Below are 19,813 nucleotides of genomic sequence, written 5' to 3' on the forward strand. Positions count from 1 at the left end.
GAAAATGATTAACACTTTTCTGCCCCAACGGTGCCAACATACGCTAGAATGGCTGGACAACTTGTTAAGGGTTATTTGATATGTTTCCTTGTGCAGCATTTAAAATGATGATGTGTGGCTAAGACATCATTCCCTGCTCAGTAACAGGAGCAATAAAAGAAGGCTATCAGGAAGAATAAATGATACAGCCTTTTGGGCTTCATCACCCATATGGATACACTACGCAACAGGTTAGGTTCCTTCAGCACAGCCCTGTGTTGCAGAACGAAGCAATCCTATGCCACCTAGCAATACTAGGATTTCATATGCAGCTGAGGATGCCTTTCCCACCCCCATGATTGTTATTAATGAAGAGTAAAGACAAACTGGGGAGACACATTGAGGGGGCTAATGAGCCCATTGCCTCCTTATGTTACCACTCTGATGTTTTTCTAAGTTTCAGCAGCCGGCTCCAGATCCCCAACTTGCTTCCCAAAAAGCAGAATGAAGCACTAGGTTGATACTGAGCTGCTGCCGTGGAATTTAAAGACAACCCATGTCATAATAAATGTAGAAATACCAAATGACTTTCCAGTCCTCTCGTTTTCATAAGTATATCCAGAAATCCTTTCTTCTAGGAACCAAGTCCTACAGGAATTATCAACGACTAAACACATTTGAGAATTTATTTATTTAGTGCACTCTTTTTACAGCCTAAACGTACTCAGAGTGATGTCCTGGGGATGGGAGGGATCACAGTTCAAAACACACAGTATCAGGCTGTAGTGATGATTTAGGTTTCTTCCCCTTCAAGACACGGAGTGGGAAGCCTGCATTTCCCCTCCCTTATGAGATCTATCACAGCACCCATTTACAGGTGCAACATCTTAAGCAAGTCATGGCATGTAAAATAAGCAACAGAAGAAAGAACTTCTAGAAACCAAATGGAACCAGCTATCTCTTGCCAGTAAGGTTTACATTATAGAAATTTTGCCTCATCATACTGCAGTGATCTGTACCGTTTTCCCCAGATAGGCAGTCAATACAACAATCCTTACTTTTACAAGCAGGAATAAAAGAGGGTTCCCCTCCCCTACCGCTAGCCTTTGGGGGAATTTGGAAACAAGAAGGTTTACAGCATTATGTCATCTAATCTAACTTCCAATGAATCTGGCATGATTTTTGAAGAGGGCTGCTGAAATTTGCCACAGTTGGATACAGGCAGAAATATACCACGTCACTGACATCATGAAAATTGATCACACACGGACAAAGGGGTGAGAGAACTGGCCAAAGCCACAACCGCCCAGTATTACAGCTCTATTCTGATCAGCAGGAGAATAAGGCAGTGCAGAAATTCAGAGGTCAGTACATTCTTTCTGCAGGGAAAACCCTGTGCACAAACCTCCCCCACCTTAGGCACTGAGAGAAGGAGAAGAATGACAGTAAGTTGGAAACTGGCAGGTCACTTCTGAGACAGCTTAGCAATGAGTTCCTTCCATTCTTCTCTCTTGCTTGTTATATAGGAGGGAGTAAGGAGCTGAAGCGCTGGCTCCTGCTGCCCCTGGAAGAATTCTTGACACAGAGCTTCTGTGTTACAGATTACGTACATCCCACAGTCATAGCTATTCTGCTGGGCAGGGGCCTTCTCCTCTACAAAGGCAACTTTGCCTTTTTTGCCGAGAAAGGTCTCCAACTTCCCCGCTACCCGTCTGGCATGGGCAGAGTTGCTCCTAGTGTGGGAGTCATAGTGAGCAAAGCAATTTTTGTCTCGGAAGTAAACTAGCAGGCTCCAGTGTGTGCCGCCAGCAGCTTGGCTGGAGTTGTCATTGATGGCCAGGAACACTATTTGTTTGTGGGGGAGGTTCAAAGGCTCAAGAAATAGAGCCAGCTCCTCCTGGCTGGTTGTACATTTGATGAACTGAGCCACCTCAGGGCCAACGAAGCACACTTGATCAGAGAAGTCTTGGAACTGGTCACTGGCAAAGTACTCAAAGGCAAATCCGATGATGTGGTCGTTGAGCCAGCAGGGAGGATCCAGCAACAAGACGTCTGATTGTCTCAGCAAACTGTCCATGTAACTTAGGACAACAGGGTCCATTCTATCCAGGCAGAGTCACAGCAGCCAGAGAAATACCAGTGCCTAAAATAATCAAGGGAGAAAAGAACAGATTACTATTAAAATAGGCTGGGCTTTTTCCATTGCTGAAGATGACCAGTACAGTCATGAAATGATGTCAGCTAACCCACAGGGGGGTCTTACTAGCTAGCCAGCTGACAGCAGGAGAAGAGCCCTGCTGTTCCTTATCTTACCCAAATCTTAGAAGAAGTGAGATCAGACCCTGCTCCTCTCCCATGTTCTGTGTGCTTTCTGGAAAATGTGTGTGCTTGAACATGGGTACAGAGGAGATAATAAACAGCAAAAGACCCTGTTGCTTCTGACATTCTCCACACTGCTGTCTAAGTGAAAACTAAAGGCAGGATATGTACTGCTGGGCACCTTTCTCATCCGAAGGCCAGGAATTCTCCCCACAAAGCATTTTTGAGGATGCCTTTCACTGATTAATAGGATGAGAACCAGTTTGTTCAACTACGACCAAATGGAGAGGGGCAGGTTCGCCTACAGTTGCCATCCTTCAGCCTAACTCACAGGGTTGTTGTGAGGATAAAAGAACCAGGTATACTACCTTAAGCTCCTTGAAGGAAAGGCAGGATATAAAATTAAGCAAACAAAATTAATACATAACATCAGTGTAAGAACAAAGAAAGGAGCCTCAGCATTGCAAATAAGGCAAGTCACTGTAAAAGGTAAACACCCCATTACAGTTCATGAGAGGGGGTGAGGGATCGCCGGCTAGAATTTGTCTAGTGCCTAGTACCAGAAATGCTACCTGTCCACTTCCTCTAGCTAGACAAAAAGCCAAAAGCGGGGGAGGGAAGTCAAACACACCAAATCACTTTCAAGTAAGTCATTGCATGAAATAATTTACCAGCTATAGTACCTATCGATCTTTCTAAGAGGCAGAAAAAACATGATAAAATTGATGACATGTTGACTCTAGTTGCAGATGTACTTTGGGCTTAATAAAAGCCTGTTTAAATAGAACAGATCTATTTGGTCATCATTAAGATGACTCCTTTAAATAATAAACATTATTTTTAAATCCCACGATGGCAGCCCCTTACATTATAGAAAATACCGTAGCCAGTGATGACTTGCAATGATACTTTTCTGAACAATTCCAGAGAACTATCTGCCTTTGTATCAGGTGAGAAAAATTCCACAGCCATCTTCTTTTCAATAGACTTTATCAAGATTTGCCTTCCGGCTGCAACTAGACATTACACCTGGCAAGGGACTGCTGCTGAAAATGATAATCCCATACCCAGTCTTTTCCAGGAACATTTAGACTCTACGCATGTCTTTCCTCCAAAGCAACCAAAGATATAGACTAGGGATGAGGAAATTATGGTATGTTGCCATATGTAAATATATCTAAACAGTACTAAACACCTGGATGCAGCTTTTAGCAACAGTCTTATATCCAGTATAACACCTAGTTCTCAATCAACTATGGCGTCCAACCTGCCCATTCCATCTCTCTAAACTGAATTGTGGTCCCAGATAAACCAGAAGGGATCCTGGAGTGTTCCCATTAGGAGGGACGTTGGCTACACTGTCCTGAAAACAGAAGCCAGGCAGCCAACAAGCATTTGATATGCAGGGCAGCTACATGACTGTTGGTCTAATGTCAACCAGACCTAACAGCATATTTTTATGATCACCTAACACTATTATGAAGGTAAGCATAGTGTGCCTTTTTTCAGTCCCAGCCCAGCAGATAAACACCCCTGAAATTATTATCATTTATTACATTTGTATACTGCCCCATAGCCGAAGCTCTCTGGGCAGTTTACAACAATTAAAAACATTAAAATCAGAGACTTGTAGAGTTAACTAGTGCTTACTTACAAGTAGGTGTGAAATTAATTGCAGCCCTGAAATGATTTGAGGTTTTATGTTCTGTAAATAGCAACTCTTATCACTCTGGATCTGGTCCAGCCTTCTGAAAGCACAACTCGCACACAGACAGCAAACCAGGGAGCAGTACCCACCCATTGCAGCAGGAATGAACTCTCATACGCTCGTTTATTTACTCATTAGGAAGGATGTGGGAAACTTATCTTAAGTGCAATAGAAATTATTAAGGGACAAAGACAACTCAATTAACTACTCCTTGTTCAGGTGTAAACCAGTGAACATTGTTAAGCTTTGTCATGTCAAAAATTAAGCAATGTCCCTTTAAATTCTGATTGAGGAAATTAAAGCGGCCTACATGAAACATACTGGATGCATATGGCAGTGGAAGGAAGCTGTGCAATGAACTAGATCTTTCTGTTCTCTTAAGCATCCGAAATTTTCCATGTATGTCAAAATGAAATGTCTTATGAACTAATGCACGTGGCACTGACCATTCCAGCAGTTTTATCAAGCATATGATGATAAAAATGTAAGGTGAGCAGTTACCTAAGTCAACTTGCCAGTCAGTCAACTCTACTCCTAATCATCCTTGAGATTTTTTTTTAAATGGTACAGTTGGTTTTTATGTTATGCTTTTGCAGCCGAAGGATGATTCCATAAACTACTCCTATGGCTGGATATACTTTTTAATGCAAATGAGTAATCCTTATAGCTTGCTAGCAGGTAATCTTGGAAACTACTGTTGGAGTCCTGGACAGGTGTGGCTTATGGAATATTATACAAGGTGATTCACCAAACTTTTTTTTCACAGACCACTTGAACATTGCCGAGAATCTTGGTGAATTACTTAATGATCTTTCCTAATGCTGAGTGTATGCATTCACAAGTGAAAAACAACCCGTAGCAATCTCAGAGAAAGAGTGCTCATCTCACCTGGTTGAGGGGATGGACTCAACTGCAGGTCCAAGTATAGGGTGGGGAAAGGGTTTCAAGCAGGTGGCTCAGTTTATCCTGCAAAACTCCTCTTTATAGCGGCTTTTGCACACAGCAACTTGCCCGAACAGTAATACCCAATATCAACAGTGAAAATGCTCCAGTACCCTTAGCCATTAGAGATTCCACAGGAGGCCCAAACCACATGGCCCCCTAGCCTCAGCTTACATTAGGGTTTGGTGCTGATCTGTGGGAGGACAGGGCAAGGAATAGTGAACTACTTCAGATGCCAGGAAAATTATTCACATCCAGCTGTCATCCCTGCTTCTGGGTGGACTACCGGAGTGGAGCTTGTGGATCATTGGTGGTTCGCAAACTATAATTTTACAAGAAAGCTGAAAAGACAGACCATTTCACAAAGGTTTTTTCCTGGATGTAGCAACAGGTGCTACTTTCAAGATAAACGTTCAGTTTCCAAAATCCTGAACGATACGTGAACATCCAGAAACAGAAATACAGAAGCAAAGAATTCTTCCATGGATACAAACTGTTGCATTGGGCCATGCCCAAGAAAACAATGATCAACCTCCCCAGTCTTCACAATTAAAGACTTTATTGTTAGCTATGGAAAACAGACAGATGCTCTTTGAAGGGGAACATCCAGCTTCGAATCCTAGAAGATTATGATGACAATCTTTTCTAGTATATGAGCAACCTTGAAATTCCATTATAATCTATTGCTGAGTCAGTGTGGTAAATGAGTCAAGTCAAGGAAGTTATAAGAGGCAAGAAGACTTCCTTCAGAAACTGGAAGTCTTTCCCAAATTAGAAAAATAAAATGAAACACCAGCATGTACTCACAAAAATACAAGCAGATAATCAAGGATGCAAAAATAGAATTTGATGAGTATATTGCAAAGAACAAGACCCACAATAAAAACTCCTTAAATACATCAGAAGTAGGAAACAGTCTAAGGAGGCAGATGAACTGCTGGCCAAAAAGGGAATTAAAAGGTGTGCTAAAGGAGGATTGCAGAAAAGCTGAATGAATTCTTTGCTTCTGCCCTACATCTTGAAGAGGATGACGGGTAGATCCCTGTGCTTGAACTGACTTTTTTCAGGAAGAGAAGCTGAAGAACTGAGGCAAACAGTGGTGGCAAAAGAGATGACGTTCCAAACCTTATTGACAAATTTAAAAATTAACAAGTCATTGGGTCCCTATGGTATCTACCTGAGGGATTTTTAAAAACTCAAATGTGAAATTGTTGACTTTAACTTGTTTCCAAAATCGGCCTTGGTATCAGAGGACTGGAAAGAGACCAATGTAACATACATCAGTTTTTCAAAAGGGTGCCAAGTGGCTGATCCAGTAAATTAGAAATGGTTTAGCTTAATACCTGTTATGGCTATACATTGACGGAAAGCATAATTAAAGATAAAAGTATCACATATATTAGAAGTCATGCTGAAGAAGAATCAGCATAGCTTCTGCAAAGGTAAGTCTTGTCTTGCTAACCGTTGACAGTGTCAAGAAGCAAATGAATAGGGGTAATCCAGTAGACCACTGGTGGGGAACCTCTGGCATGTAGGCCTAATTACAAACATACCCACAGGGCCCGCAATGATGTTTCACTCAAGGTACGCCCATCAGTGGAGCAGATAAAGATGCTTCTCCTTGCCAAAAACAAGGTTTGTAGGTACTGCGCCAATTAGTGATGCTTGCAAGTCCTGTGTCTTTGCAAGCACCACTGTGATTGTCGGTACTCAAGGCACAGGGCTTTGCAAGTGCCAATAATCAGCTGATTGTCAGTGCCTGCAAAAGTCCTGTACCTCTGCCTGTGCAGTTTGATTTCAAACTCCATGCGCAAAGGAAAATGCATCATCTGACATCATTGTGATTTCAGGTGATGGACAAGCAGCCAGCCTTGCCCACCTGTCAAAATGGCCTGCGGGCTGGAAAAGCTCCCCAACTCCAGTAGTAGACACTGTGTACCTGAATGTTCAAAGAGCTCCGACAAACACCTTCACCAATAACTCCTGACTAAGCTGAGCAGTCGTGGGAAAAGAGGACAGGTCCTCGTATTGATGGGTAACTGGTTAAAGAATAGGAAGCAGACAGGAGGAATATAGACAGTTCTCACAATGGTGGGATGCAAGAAGTGTCCTTCCACCCACCCACATATCACTACTGGGACCTATGCTTTTCAATTAGTTCCAAACTGAATTAGGGGTGACCAGTGAGGTAGCTAAGTTTGTTAACAACACCAAATTAACCAGAGTTTTAAAAGTAAAAAGGGATTGCAGAGCACCCCAAAAGGATCTCTCCAAACTGAGTGAACGGGCAATAAAATGGCAAATATGGTTCGATATAAAGTTAAGGGGAAAATGCTGCACACTGGGACAAAAAGCCCTGATTTCACATACACGCTGATGGGGTCTGAGCTGGTGATGACTGACCAAGGAAGGAGATCTTGATCTTGTGGACACCATGTGTGTGTCCAGTGAGCCACAGCTGTGAAAAAGGCAAATTCCGTGCTAGGGATATTATTGTGAAAGGAATCAAAAATAAAACTACCCATATTGTAATGCCTTTATACAAATCTACTTGCAACTACACTTTGAACACTGTGTACAGTTCTGGTTTCCACATCACAAAAAGGATGCTGCAGAGCTGAAAAAGGTACAGAAAAGGGCAACCAATATGAACCGGGGGGGGGGAGCAATTCCCCAATGAGGAAATGTTACAATGTTTTAGACTTTTTACGTTAGAAGGTGAGGAATGTGGAAAAATTATAGAGGAGTGTAAAATTATGCATGGTATGGAAAAAGTGGATAGAGAAGCTTTTCTTCCTCTAGAACCGGGGTTAGCTAATGGAGCTGAATGATGGGAAATTTAGGGCAGACAAAAGGAAGCACTTCATGCTGCACACAGTTAACCTATGGAATTTGCTGTCACAAGATATGGTGATGGACACTAACTTCCCTTAAATGGGGACTGGATAAATCATGGATAAAGCTGTCAACAGCTTATGGCTGTGCACTATCCGTAGTTACAGTAGTCAGAGAAGGCTGTTGCCCTTATATTGTGCTTGTGGGCTTCCCATAGACATTTTGCTATTCAGTTTCCAGCCGAGAGAGTCTTTATCAGATAAAAACCAGGAGGCTCTGGTCTTGGACCCAGCCCTGAGTCAGGCTCAATCTGGGAGTGAAGAGCCAGGGTCCTGCAATGAGGGCGAGGAAGGGCTGCCTGCACCCAGGATGAGTTTGGCCTCTGATACCAAGACTGAATGGGTCCCAAGCCCAAGGGAGAGCCATTGCTTAAAACGCTAGTTGGAGACTTGGCCCATCTGGAGGAGTGCCTGACTGTAGACCAGGACTGCCTGGCAGTCAAGGTCTCCTTGGGAGTAAAGGTCTGGCTGAAGGTGGTTGATAGGAGCCAGCTGAGGTTTGGCTTATGGTTCCAGCAGCTTCAGCTCAGAACCCCCAGTGCTAGCCTGTAGGAGCTGCTGGGACAATTTCTTGCCTTGTCCTTGCCCTGCCTTGCCCACAGACTACTTGGATCTTGACCTTGGACTGCTCTGACCTTACTTCTGGCCTGACCCCTTTATTGTTATGGACTCTGACTTTGGACTGGCCCTGGATACTGCCTTGTATTGCCCTCAATTTGTTATTGCCTGAAAGTCTCCAGCCTCTTCAGGAGCCTGTTAAGAACAGGACAGTTGGCCACTGCAAGAAAGAGGGTATTAGATCTGATAGGTATTTGGTCTGAATTAGCAGTACTCTTCTTATATTCTCTCTCTTTAGATAACACCATCAAAACTTAACTGTCAGACCTCCACAGAGTAATAGCTACAGAATGAATTCTGTTCTTTGCCTAACCACCTCTGATTCACATATGTGGCAGTTTTTCAGTCTTGTTCCAGAGCAAGTAACTGGCAGACTTTTGTATGCATTTGTTCCCAAATGCAAAGGAGCACTGCCATTCTATTAGCTGTTACTTGAAACCTCTTGACAGTGACTCACTACACGAATCCCACATCTAAAGAAAATCCTTGTTAAACACCAACTCAGTTTCCTGGGAGATATGGCAAAGCACATGGTATATGCTATAGAAGGCGGAAGGGGGAAGGCTTGCCAGTCTTTTTTTAGGCCCAACAAGTTTCCTGTAAGGTGGCAAAGTAGAAATGTTATTGTTGATGCCTGGAACCTTCTGCAAACAAACCTTAGGCTCTATCATGGAGCTGTGGCCCCTCTCGTAACAGGTAGGCCTTACAATATTTCTGAAAGATGCTTTGGTTACAGTCCCTCTGAAAGCACAAGTTCATAGCCTGGGGGTGCTAGTAGATCTAGCCTTGTTTTGGGGGGGCTAAACTGTCCTCTGTGGCATGAAGTGCCTATCATTTGGGTCTAGTGTATCAGCTGTGGCCCTTCCTGGAAAGAGACAGCCATACCACACTTATACATACCTTGTCTGTACCACCGTAATGAGTTCCCTTTGAAGACTGCTCAGAAACTACAGTTGGTCCAAAATACTGTGGCCAGATTGCTAAGTGAGACCAGCAGAAGGAAACATACCTTGCCAGTTTCAAAATAGGCATATTGGCTCCCAGTCTTTCCAAGCACAATTTGAAGTGCTGGTTTTAATCTTTTTGAGGGGAGGGGAGGGTTGTTTTAGTCTGTTGCAGCAAAAAACACCAAAGAATCTTGTGGTACCTTAAAGACTAACACATTTTATTACCGTATATGCTTTCTTGCTGTAATTTTTTAAAAGTATTATTTCACTTATTTATTTATATTCCATTTATAATTTTTTTAATGAGGTTTGTTTTTATCTGATAATTCAGTGGTCTGTTGACTGTAACAAAATTTGATTTGATATACCGCATATGCTTTCTTGGAGTCTGCTTCCTCAATGAAGGTATCCCAAACTCTTTGTGGTTTTAACCTGTTCCAACTCTGGGTATCCCTGCCATCAGGAGTAAGGTGGATGGTGAATAGAGATAATGCCTTTCCCCCTGTGGTGCCCTGTCATTGCATATGAGTGCAATTAGGGCATTAAATACAATTTTTTTGGGGGGGGGGAAGTATTTATTGCCCTAATTGCACTCATATGTACACTTATTTGAGAATATGACCCATTGACTTCAGTGGTGCTTACTTCTGGATGTTAACAAAACCCTACATGTGGTTACTCAAAAGGTTATTCATGTTAGCCTGTTATAGCAAAATGCAAATCAAAGGTGTTGTGTCACTTTAAAGATTAACATATTTATTATGGTACACGTTTAGAGCACAGCAAATCTGCTAGCCTGCAAAGTGTGTGCTTCTTCTCCCCTGTCTGCTTGTTTATTGAGCAAGCAAAAACACATCTTGTGGCACATTAAAAGGCCAACAGATTTGTGGCAGAACTGTTGTGGCCTGTCAAATGCATTTAAGTGCCTCAAGCAGCGAATATCTAAGGCGGCAATGCTAGTCATACTTACTAGGAAGCAAGCCCCATTGGGACTTACATCTGAGTAGAAAGGTGTAAGATTGCACTGTTAATCTTGTAAGTAGCCCAACTTTATTTTTTAAAACATTATTTATTTATTTATTTTATTTATTTCGATTTCTATACCACCCACAGCCAAAAGGCTCTCAGGGCGGTGCACAACATAGAGTAAAATACAATAAAATGACAAAGGTCAGTAAAAAGCATACATATTAAACAGTAAAACAGCCTGGTATAAATTGAAAGCTAAAAAATAAATTAAGTTAAAATGCCTGGGAGAATAAAAAGGTTTTAACCTGGTGCTGAAAAGATAAAAGTGTAGGCGCCAGGCGTACCTCATCGGGGAGACTGTTCCATAATTCGGGGGCCACTATTCAAAAGGCCCTGGATCTTGTTACAACCCTCCGAGCCTCTCTGTGGGTTGGGACTCGGAGGAGGGCCTTTGATGTTGAACGTAGTGAGCGGGTAGATTCATATCGGGAGAGGCGTTCCGCTAGGTATTGTGGTCCCACGCCGTGTAAGGCGTTATAAGTCAAAACTAGCGCTTTGAATTTAGCCCGGAAACAAATAGGTAGCCAGTGCAAATGAGCCAGGACAGGTGTTATACGTGCGGACCGCCTGGTCCTCGTCAACAGTCTAGCAGCTGCGTTTTGCACTAGCTGTAGTTTCCGAACTGTCTTCAAAGGCAGCCCCACGTAGAGCGCATTGCAGTAATCCAATCTAGAGATTACCAGAGCACGCACGACTGAAGTGAGGTCATCGCTTTCCAGATAGGGGCGTAGCTGGGCTACCAAACGAAGGTGGTAGAACGCATTCCGTGCCACCGAGGCCACCTGAGCCTCGAGAGACAGGAATGGATCGAAAAGAACCCCCAAGCTACGAACCTGTTCCTTCAGGGGGAATGTAACCCCATCCAGAACAGGTTGAACATCCACCATCTGGGCGGAGAAGGCACTCACCAACAGCGTCTCAGTCTTGTCAGGATTGAGCCTCAGTTTATTAGCTCTCATCCAGTCTATTATCGCGGCCAGGCAACGGTTCAGCACATTAACAGCCTCACCTGATGAAGATGAGAAGGAGAAATAGAGTTGCGTGTCATCAGCATACTGGTGACAACGCACTCCAAAACTCCTGATGACAGCACCCAGCAGCTTCATGTAGATGTTAAAAAGCATAGGGGACAGAACCGATCCCTGCGGGACTCCACAATGGAGAGTCCAGGGTATCGAATAATGCTCCCCAAGCCCTACCTTCTGGAGGCGGTCCACCAAGTAGGAGCAGAGCCACTGCCAAGCAGTACCTCCAACTCCCAACTCCGTGAGTCTCCCCAGAAGGATACCATGGTTGATGGTATCAAAAGCAGCTGAGAGATCAAGGAGAATCAACAGAGTTACACTCCCCCTGTCCCTCTCCCGACATAGGTCATCGTACAGGGCGACCAAGGCTGTTTCAGTGCCAAAACCAGGCCTAAAACCGGATTGAAATGGATCTAGATAATCAGTTTCATCCAAGAGCACCTGGAGCTGGCTGGCCACCACACGTTCTAAGACCTTGCCCAGGAATGGAACATTCGCTACCGGTCTATAGATATCTGGATCCAGGGAAGGTTTCTTCAGGAGTGGTCTCACTACCGCCTCTTTCAAACAACTAGGGACCACTCCCTCTCTCAAGGAGGCATTTATCACTTCCCTGGCCCAGCCGGCTGTTCCAGTCCTGCCAGCTTTCACTAGCCAAGAGGGGCAAGGATCCAGTACAGAAGTGGTTGCACGCACCAGTCCAAGCACCTTGTCAACGTCCTCGAGCTGTACCAACTGAAACTCATCCAATAAATGAGGACAAGACCGTGCTCCGGATACCTCATTAGGTTCAACTGCCATAATATTGGAGTCTAAGTCCCGGCGGATGCATGAAATTTTGAACCAGTTAACTAGTGAACTCGTTACAGCGGGTTTCCGAAGATTCTATAATATCCTAAGTAAGTTTTGACTTTCACTTTTCTGTGGACTGACAAATGTGTTTATGTACCATAAGGTGTCCATTTCTTTAATATCTCATAAGTTTGACCTATTAGATTATTTTTAGTTTAAGGTACTGAGGTGCAGAAAAGAAGAACCAAAATGATCACTGGAGCACCTTCCCTATGAGGAAAGGCTGCAACATTTGGGCCTTTTAGTTTAGAACAAAATGCTAATAAGGAAGGACATGATCGAATATAATACAAATTATGGCCACCAAAGGGGATTAAACAAGTTCATGAAGGGAATAAGTCTGATGGCTATATGGGACTTCAGTTGTTGGGGAACACAAGAGGGGAGGACTATCCTCATTGTGAGCTTCCCAGAGGAATCTAGCTGGAAACAGAAGACTGGGCTAGATAGGCCTTTGGTCTGATCTGGCAGGGCAGTTGTTCCATTGTTTCTGATTATTTTATTTATTTATTGCATTTCTATCCCACCTTTCTTTTTCATGATTGAAACGCAAGGCGGCTTCCACATGGTTCCCAGGCGGTCTCCCATCCAGGCACTGACTAGACCTGACACTGCTTAGCTTCAGCAGGGAGCTGGCCACGTACGCCTTCAGACCATAACCTGGAACTATGGTACATGACCTCCAACAAGACTAAAGCAATACAAAAAATAAAAAACCCAGCAACAACTACACATCACATCACAAAAAAACCCAACAATTAAAATTGCAATGAAAACCAGTTAAAACTGTAAGGTACAGTTCAGATTTTAACTGTTTTTTGTGATGTGATATTGTGTAGCTGTTGCTGGTTTTTAACATTTTTGTATTGCTTTAAAGCTTGTTGGAGGCCATGTACCATCACATCAGGAAGAACTGCCTGACGGATCAGACCAAAGGCTCAGTCTCCTGTTTCCAGCTAGAAACACACACACACACACATATATATATATGAAAAACAGTAAAAAGCAGATTTGTTATTGGTGAATATGGATCTACCCGAGCAAGTTTATGTAAATTTGAAATACAGCTTTTAAAAAAAATCAGCTAGAAAGCAGCATTATGGATTCTGGCCGCTTTTGAGGGGGATCAATTTGGTCGGTAAAGGTCACTTCTGCTCCCTTTCGCCCTACTGTGTGTGGCGATTAGACCGGCTCCCTTACACGGGAACGGCCATTGACTGCTGCAGCCAGTCTGGAGGGAAGCGAAAAGAAGCCCCATCCCCCGCAAAACCGCGCGCAACTCGTCACCAGACGCTTGCCTTTAAAAAAAAAAACAACGCTTATTATTAGCTTTCTTGCCATTATCGACATTGCACCCCAGGGGCTGTTTCTCTCCCTGACGCTTTAACCTCACACGGCACACCGAGACCTTACCTGGCGGCGGTCGGTCTCATTCTTTTCATAACACTCTCCCGGTTGCTACGGGCGGCCGTAAAGCACGGCAAGCTTAGCAACCGAACTGCCGTCAAAAGCAACATCCCTCCCTCGACAGGAATACCATCTAGAGAGGAAAGGAAAAGGAAGCTCATTAACATACGGGCCTAACGAGTCTGGATGCGGGCGGCCCTTTGCACCCTCCCCACTCCTCTTAGGGGCGGGGCTTGGCACGCTAGTTGGGGCGCGGCTGTGGGAGAAAGAGAGAGCGAGCGCGCGACAGAGAGACCTGCTCTTTTTTCCTCTCTCTCGCGCCCGTCACGGCGGCTTTTGGGGGGGCGGGTCCTTCTCACCGCCTGGCTGAGGGGTGGGAGGAAGAGCGGAGGGCGGGGCTGGCGAGGATGATGAGGGAAGACGAAGAGGAGTGATCGGAGAGGCGGGCGCTGCGCGTGCTTGTGTGCGGGAAGAGAGCGAGGCGAAGCTGCAGCTTCCTCACAGAGAAGGAAGGAAGGCAGGCAGGCTGCTTGAGGAGTGTGGGGGAACAGAACGGACTCAAGGCGGCGGCAGCAGGAGCAGCAACAGCAGCCGCCGCCTCAGAAGCAAGAGGAGGAGGCGGAGACTGCGGTGCGGCGGCGGCGGTCGTCGTTGTCCCCTCCCCGCCTCTCCAGCCTGAGGGGGGGGCAAGACAAGATGAGGGATGCGGCGGCCCCGCCCGACCCACAGGTGAACCCCTTCTCTCCCTTCTCAGTCCCTCCGCTCGCATCCTGCGTGTCGGCAACTCGCATCTCCCCTCCCTGCTTGCCCGCCCGCGGGTCCATTCCGTCAGTCAGGGCAGCCGGTTATGAAGTGGGGGATACCCCGGAGCCCTTCACAGCGGGGTGTCTTTTCCTCTCGCCCTCCTCCTCGTCTCCTGCCTCTCGCCCCCCCCCCGCTCCCAGTTACCACCTCGGCACCTGCGGCTTTGCTAGACAGTAACTGCTGCTGCTCTTACCCTCCCTTCCCCGGTCGCCTCTGTTTCCTTCGTAATCTGACGGGCGGGAAGAGAGGAAATGGTTGGGAGGATCGGGCGAGGGGCTGCGTGTCCTAATCCTGGCAGAACGGGTGCTTGGGTAGGTTTCTAGTCCCTTGTGTCCTACTTAGGGGAGGGGTAGGTGGGTGGGAGTTGTGGGATGTTCATTCATTCCAGGGCATTGGTAGTCTTCCTTCTTCTGCCTTCCGGCTTGCTGGTTTCTGTCCGCCGGCGGGGGCTCCTGGGTTCCTCCGCATGTTTCCCGTGAAATGTCTTTAAAAGATTCCCCCGCCCCCTTCTGGCTGTTACACTCCCCCCCCCGGTTTGGAAACTGTTTGCAAGGTCGCGGAGCCTTCTGTTTCTCTACCCACCCCCATCCTTGCGGTGTGGATGTAGTATGAGATCATCCATTTTTGGAGCCCTGCTACAGTGTCTTGTTTCTGGCACTGTTAAAAAAAATGATGGTTGCTGTTGCATGGCATGCGTCTAGGGTAGAAATCTGGATTACAGCTGTTCCATTGTGATCTGGATGAAAAGATCCCTGGCTGGGCTGGCTGATAGAAACAACTTTTTCCCTGTTACCTGGTTTAGATGGTGTTTTTCTTCTTCTTGAGTCTCTTAAATTTTGGAGTTCTGCATTTCCTTAAGAGTTCATCAGTGAAAACTTTTGTGTTTCAGCTTTTCTCACATTTCAGTGGAATGGCAGGATTTGTGGCAATAGCTATGATTGTTTATTTAGTCCCTGTACCTGCTGTGTAGTTAGAACGCTGCAGTGTAGAGACAAATCAGTACATGCTTTCACATCACTGCTAAACAGCGTTGGACTAAAACATCGTTGCAAGCAATAGAGGATACAATGAATCTGTTGTGGTTATGTTTTCCTCAAGGGTTTTTTCAACATGACACTGCAGCTGGCATTATGGTGTGGATGGATACCATTGAATGTAGAGCTTTTGGTCTTAAATGTAAAAATCCTTAAAACTCGAGCATCAAGGGTGAAAAGGCTTAAATACTGAGCTAGCCAACACTTGTAATTTTTGAGTGATTACAGGCATTGCAGTCCCTACTTCTTATATGTCTTGTGTGGCTGTGTGTGAAACCATCTTTAAAACAGGCGTTAGTGACTGGGTATTTGGCAGCAGCATCAAAAAAAAATTGTCTAGCAGCATCAAGCCCCCCCTGCCATTTCAGCAAGCTTTCTCCCCTCTCTTTTAAACAAATCTTGCTGTCTGTATGCTCCACTTCTCATATACCTAGTGTATTATGTTTCCTAATCCATTTTCCTTTCCAAAAATAACTGTATCAGTGTAATTTTTTCAGGGTTTTCAAAACAGAAATGGAATTAGCAAAGCTCCCTTTTAGAGGAGGAAAAATGGTTACACAGCAGTGTAGGAGAATGAATGTTTTCGTCTAAGGAAGTTGCAGGCAAAGGTAAAAACGTAGTTCAGAGATGCTTTGCGCGATTGTATGGCTTTTTAAAAAAGGAGGGTCTGGACCCATAACCCTTCCAAAGTTAAGCTCTTCTAATTCCCTTTTTTATTCATGGAAGCATTCAGCACACATTAGACTTGCTTCCATCAAAACTAACAGAACTGAAAAGTTCCTGTCTTTGGCCGAAACGTGTATCCATCATTTTTAAGCATGGAGTTCAGTAAGAAAAAAATCATAAGGCTTCACATTGCCTTCCATGATAATATGCAGTGGAAACAAGGCCCAAGAAATTATTTTGCTGTTTGTCCTCAGATGTTGAAAGCTTGTACAAAAACAGCCATGGCTAGGTTCCTAAAAGTGACTTTAGTCATACTCAATGGTTTGCACACATCCAGTGGGATTTTTAAAGTTTGATTTAGTCAAACAGCTGGCTACCATGTGGTTTCACACTGCTTTCCACAGTTCTCTCATCTTCAGTCAGGCTTTCTTATGTGGCATTGGCGATGTGGTGGGACACTGTTGTTGAGGAACACAAGTTGAAAGCCCTTTTGAGTACAGAGAACTAGGTTCATCTATTCTTTGGATCCTAGTCTCAGTTTTGTTGATTAGAAAAATTACCCAAGACTTACATAACTGGTCCATACCAGCTGCATTTAATATAAGAGAAAATCACATATAATTATGACTTTCTGGTACCTGAGTGTATGTTTTACAGAAAATTTATGTGATATGGTATGATGTTGCAAAATGAAAAAAACGCTTATTTTCATCACATCTGGTGATTCTGTTACTAAACAGTCCTACACATTAATGTAATATCTGGCTGTATAACTCCCCCAGTCCTTGCAATATCTCCGTTTTAATAGATACTATTGAAAACACTGGCTGTAAATTGATATTCAGCCTGGTAACTTCAGTCAAAACTTTTGATCATTTTTCACTAGACATCCTCTCTTCCTTTGATAGAAGGTGAGGTTATTGAATACATAGCCAGTGGCAGGAACTGGAAAAGCTAGATTGTTTTAAAGAGATTGGCACCATGCATATTGTTATATACATATTTTTATTGTTTTTTCTTTGTTTCTTTTAACAGTACAGTCAATGAACAAGAATAATTTAAAAAGACCATAGCAATTTGTAGTGCGCTGGCACCATATGTGCTTACTAGTGTAATAAATGCAGAATCAAAAGCAAACATTTCTACATTACTACATTTCAAATTGTTTTAAATTTTTAAATTGTGTTTTAAATTGTTTTTAAAAGATGTGTTTTAAATTTGTATATTTGTTTTACTGTTTGTGGTTGCTGTAAACCGCCCAGAGAGCTTCAGCTATGGGGTGGTATATAAATACAATCAATCAATCAATCAATTTCTAATACTGTAGGGTTCAGGTATTTTGATCTTACAGATATACTTCAAGTAGCTACTCTGATCCTTTCTTATGAATTTAGCAACGATATACAGTGTTCTCATATGTTATGCCTGCCAAATATAATTTTTAAATTGAAAAATTTAATCAGCTATGCAGTATAATAGCCACAATGACTATGTCACCAACAGGCACCACAATGCATAATAATAGCCAATGTACGTTGTTTTATGTGTATTGTTTTTGTTTAATGTTGTTGTACATCACCTGGAAATTAAAATAATATATTTTTAAAGAGAATATCCAGTGTAAAAAAATATGAGGGTTTAGGTCAACTCTATCTCCTTTAAAATTGCCAAAATTATTTATTATATAATTTGTGTCTTCATACTTCATTGTTTAAACTAAGGTTGAGGAAGATTTGCTGGTACTTTGAAAATTGAATTAATATAAATCTTTGAGCTATTTAGTTTTAGAAATGTTTGAAAGCAATGGTTGCTATTCAATTAAATCATACTGAAAGTAGACCCATCAAAATCAATGGGCTTAAATAACTTAAGTCCATTGATATCAGTAGGTCTCCTCCAAGAATGACTGGATCTAATTTTCTTGTGAGGTACAAATTTGCTTAGGAGTGTAATTTAGATCGAGGCCAAAAGGAAAAGACTTTGATGCTTTTCTGCAATAGATGTTACTGTGGCTGTCAGATTAAAGTGTTGCAGTTAAATTTTTTTGAAATGACTCGATCATGAAGTATTGTTGACTATTCACAGTTAGTTTTGGACGGTTGCTAATGTCTGCTTTTACAGTGTCATAGGATGGCAGCAGCTTTATTGAAAGTTGTTTTGAGAGAATAAATACACAAGTAGATTAAAAATATTTATGTAAAAGGAAATAGAATACTTTGTTTCATTTCTGGCTTTGACTAATGAAAGTCACCCATCAGGTGGTTATTGCTTTGCTGACCCAACTAGACTTTAAGTATCACTTTACCTTTTGTTCAGTTTTTGCAACGAATCTTAAGGGTGAAATGTGATATTTCCCCCTCCCCTGCCCAAGTATATGAAATGGGAATTCTATACATACATCATTCACATGTTGGGAGTATTGGGGCTGGGGTGCAGGAGAGATGGGACAGAAGCTAATGTTGATTCTGGAAATATTATACATATTCTTAAAGGCATTTACAATCTTGTTGATGTGCTATGTGGAGAAACACCTTCTTTGATCTGCCCTGAAATTTCCAGCATTCAGCTTAATGAGATGGCTCTGAGTTCTAGCATTATAAGAAAGGGAGAAAATGTCTCCACAACATGAATAATTTTATACATCTCTGTCATGTTCCTTGATGCATGCCTCTTTATAGATAAGCCACCAACATTGTAACCTTTTCTCAAAGGGAAGTTGCTCCAGGTCCTTGATGATTTTGGCTACTTTTTTCTGAATAGTAGATTTATGTAATGGTGTTAAAGTTGACAATTTATTTTCAATCCTCTTCCAAATGGTCCCTAACATGGAATTCGCCTTCTTCACAGCTTGTTATTTATATTGAGCTATCCACCTTAACCCAAGGGTCCCTTTCCTGGTCCGATTACACCAGTTCAGACCCAATCAGCATATATGTAATGTAAGAATTTTTTGACCTAATGATCATCTCTTTACAATTGCTTCCATTTAATTGTATTTGCAGTTTTAATGTCCATTCACCCAGTTTGGAGAGATGTTTTTGTAGCTTCTTGTAGTCCTTTCCCCCCCCCCTGCCCTGAACAATTTGCTGAACAATCAGCAAACTTGGCTACCTTATTGCTCACCCCTAACTCGGGGTCACTTATCAACAAGTTAAAAAGCACAGATCCTAATACCAATTTTGGGGGCTCTCCATCCTACATCCTTTCATTGTGAAAACTGTCCATTTATTCCTATTGTCTGCTTCCTGTTCCTTAACCGGTTGCTCATCTATGAGACCCCCTCCCCTCTTATTCCGTGACTGTTAAGGTTAATCAGGAGTCTTCGGTGAGGTGCTTTATTGAAAGCTTCTTGAAACTGTGGGTGGACAAAGTCAACCAGATCACTCCTGTCTATATGCTTGTTGACACTCTCAAAGATTAGTGAGACAGGACATATCCTTGTGGAAGCCATGACTGTTCTACTTCAGTAAAACATTCCTCTATATCTGTGGTAATTTTATCCTTAATGTTTTCCACAGGTTTTCCTGGAGGCAGATGTTAAGCTAACCAGCATGTAATTTCCCAGACTCCCTCTGGATCCCATTTTTTA

At 43.2% G+C, this 19,813-nt stretch overlaps 2 protein-coding genes across 9 annotated transcripts in view; one reads left to right on the forward strand and one right to left on the reverse strand.

The window, feature by feature from the left end:
- Nucleotides 1–651: 651 nt before the first annotated feature.
- Nucleotides 652–14,813, reverse strand: SENP8 (SUMO peptidase family member, NEDD8 specific). Of its 2 annotated transcripts, XM_061595946.1 has the most exons (3): nucleotides 14,718–14,813; nucleotides 13,727–13,853; nucleotides 652–2,122 (listed from the first exon to the last, which is right to left on the reverse strand). In XM_061595946.1, exon 3 carries the CDS (start codon nucleotides 2,078–2,080, stop codon nucleotides 1,445–1,447), a length of 636 nt encoding a protein of 211 aa, XP_061451930.1. In that variant the 5' UTR covers nucleotides 2,081–2,122; nucleotides 13,727–13,853; nucleotides 14,718–14,813; the 3' UTR covers nucleotides 652–1,444. The 2 variants fall into 2 exon arrangements, with proteins under 2 accessions (XP_061451930.1, XP_061451929.1); XM_061595945.1 differs by lacking the exon at nucleotides 14,718–14,813 and having other exon boundaries at nucleotides 13,727–13,984.
- Nucleotides 14,030–19,813, forward strand: part of MYO9A (myosin IXA) — a 160,740-nt gene continuing 154,956 nt past the window's right edge. For 3 of the 7 annotated variants that reach the window (XM_061595937.1, XM_061595938.1, XM_061595941.1), the window contains exon 1: nucleotides 14,032–14,449. The gene's annotated coding sequence lies outside the window, so the exon portion shown is untranslated. Of the gene's footprint in view, nucleotides 14,450–19,813 lie in introns of all 7 variants that reach the window. The other 4 variants (XM_061595942.1, XM_061595939.1, XM_061595940.1 and 1 more) reach the window with 4 other exon arrangements.

This window comes from Rhineura floridana, chromosome 14 (assembly GCF_030035675.1).
Source record: "Rhineura floridana isolate rRhiFlo1 chromosome 14, rRhiFlo1.hap2, whole genome shotgun sequence".
Classification (NCBI taxonomy): domain Eukaryota; kingdom Metazoa; phylum Chordata; class Lepidosauria; order Squamata; family Rhineuridae; genus Rhineura; species Rhineura floridana.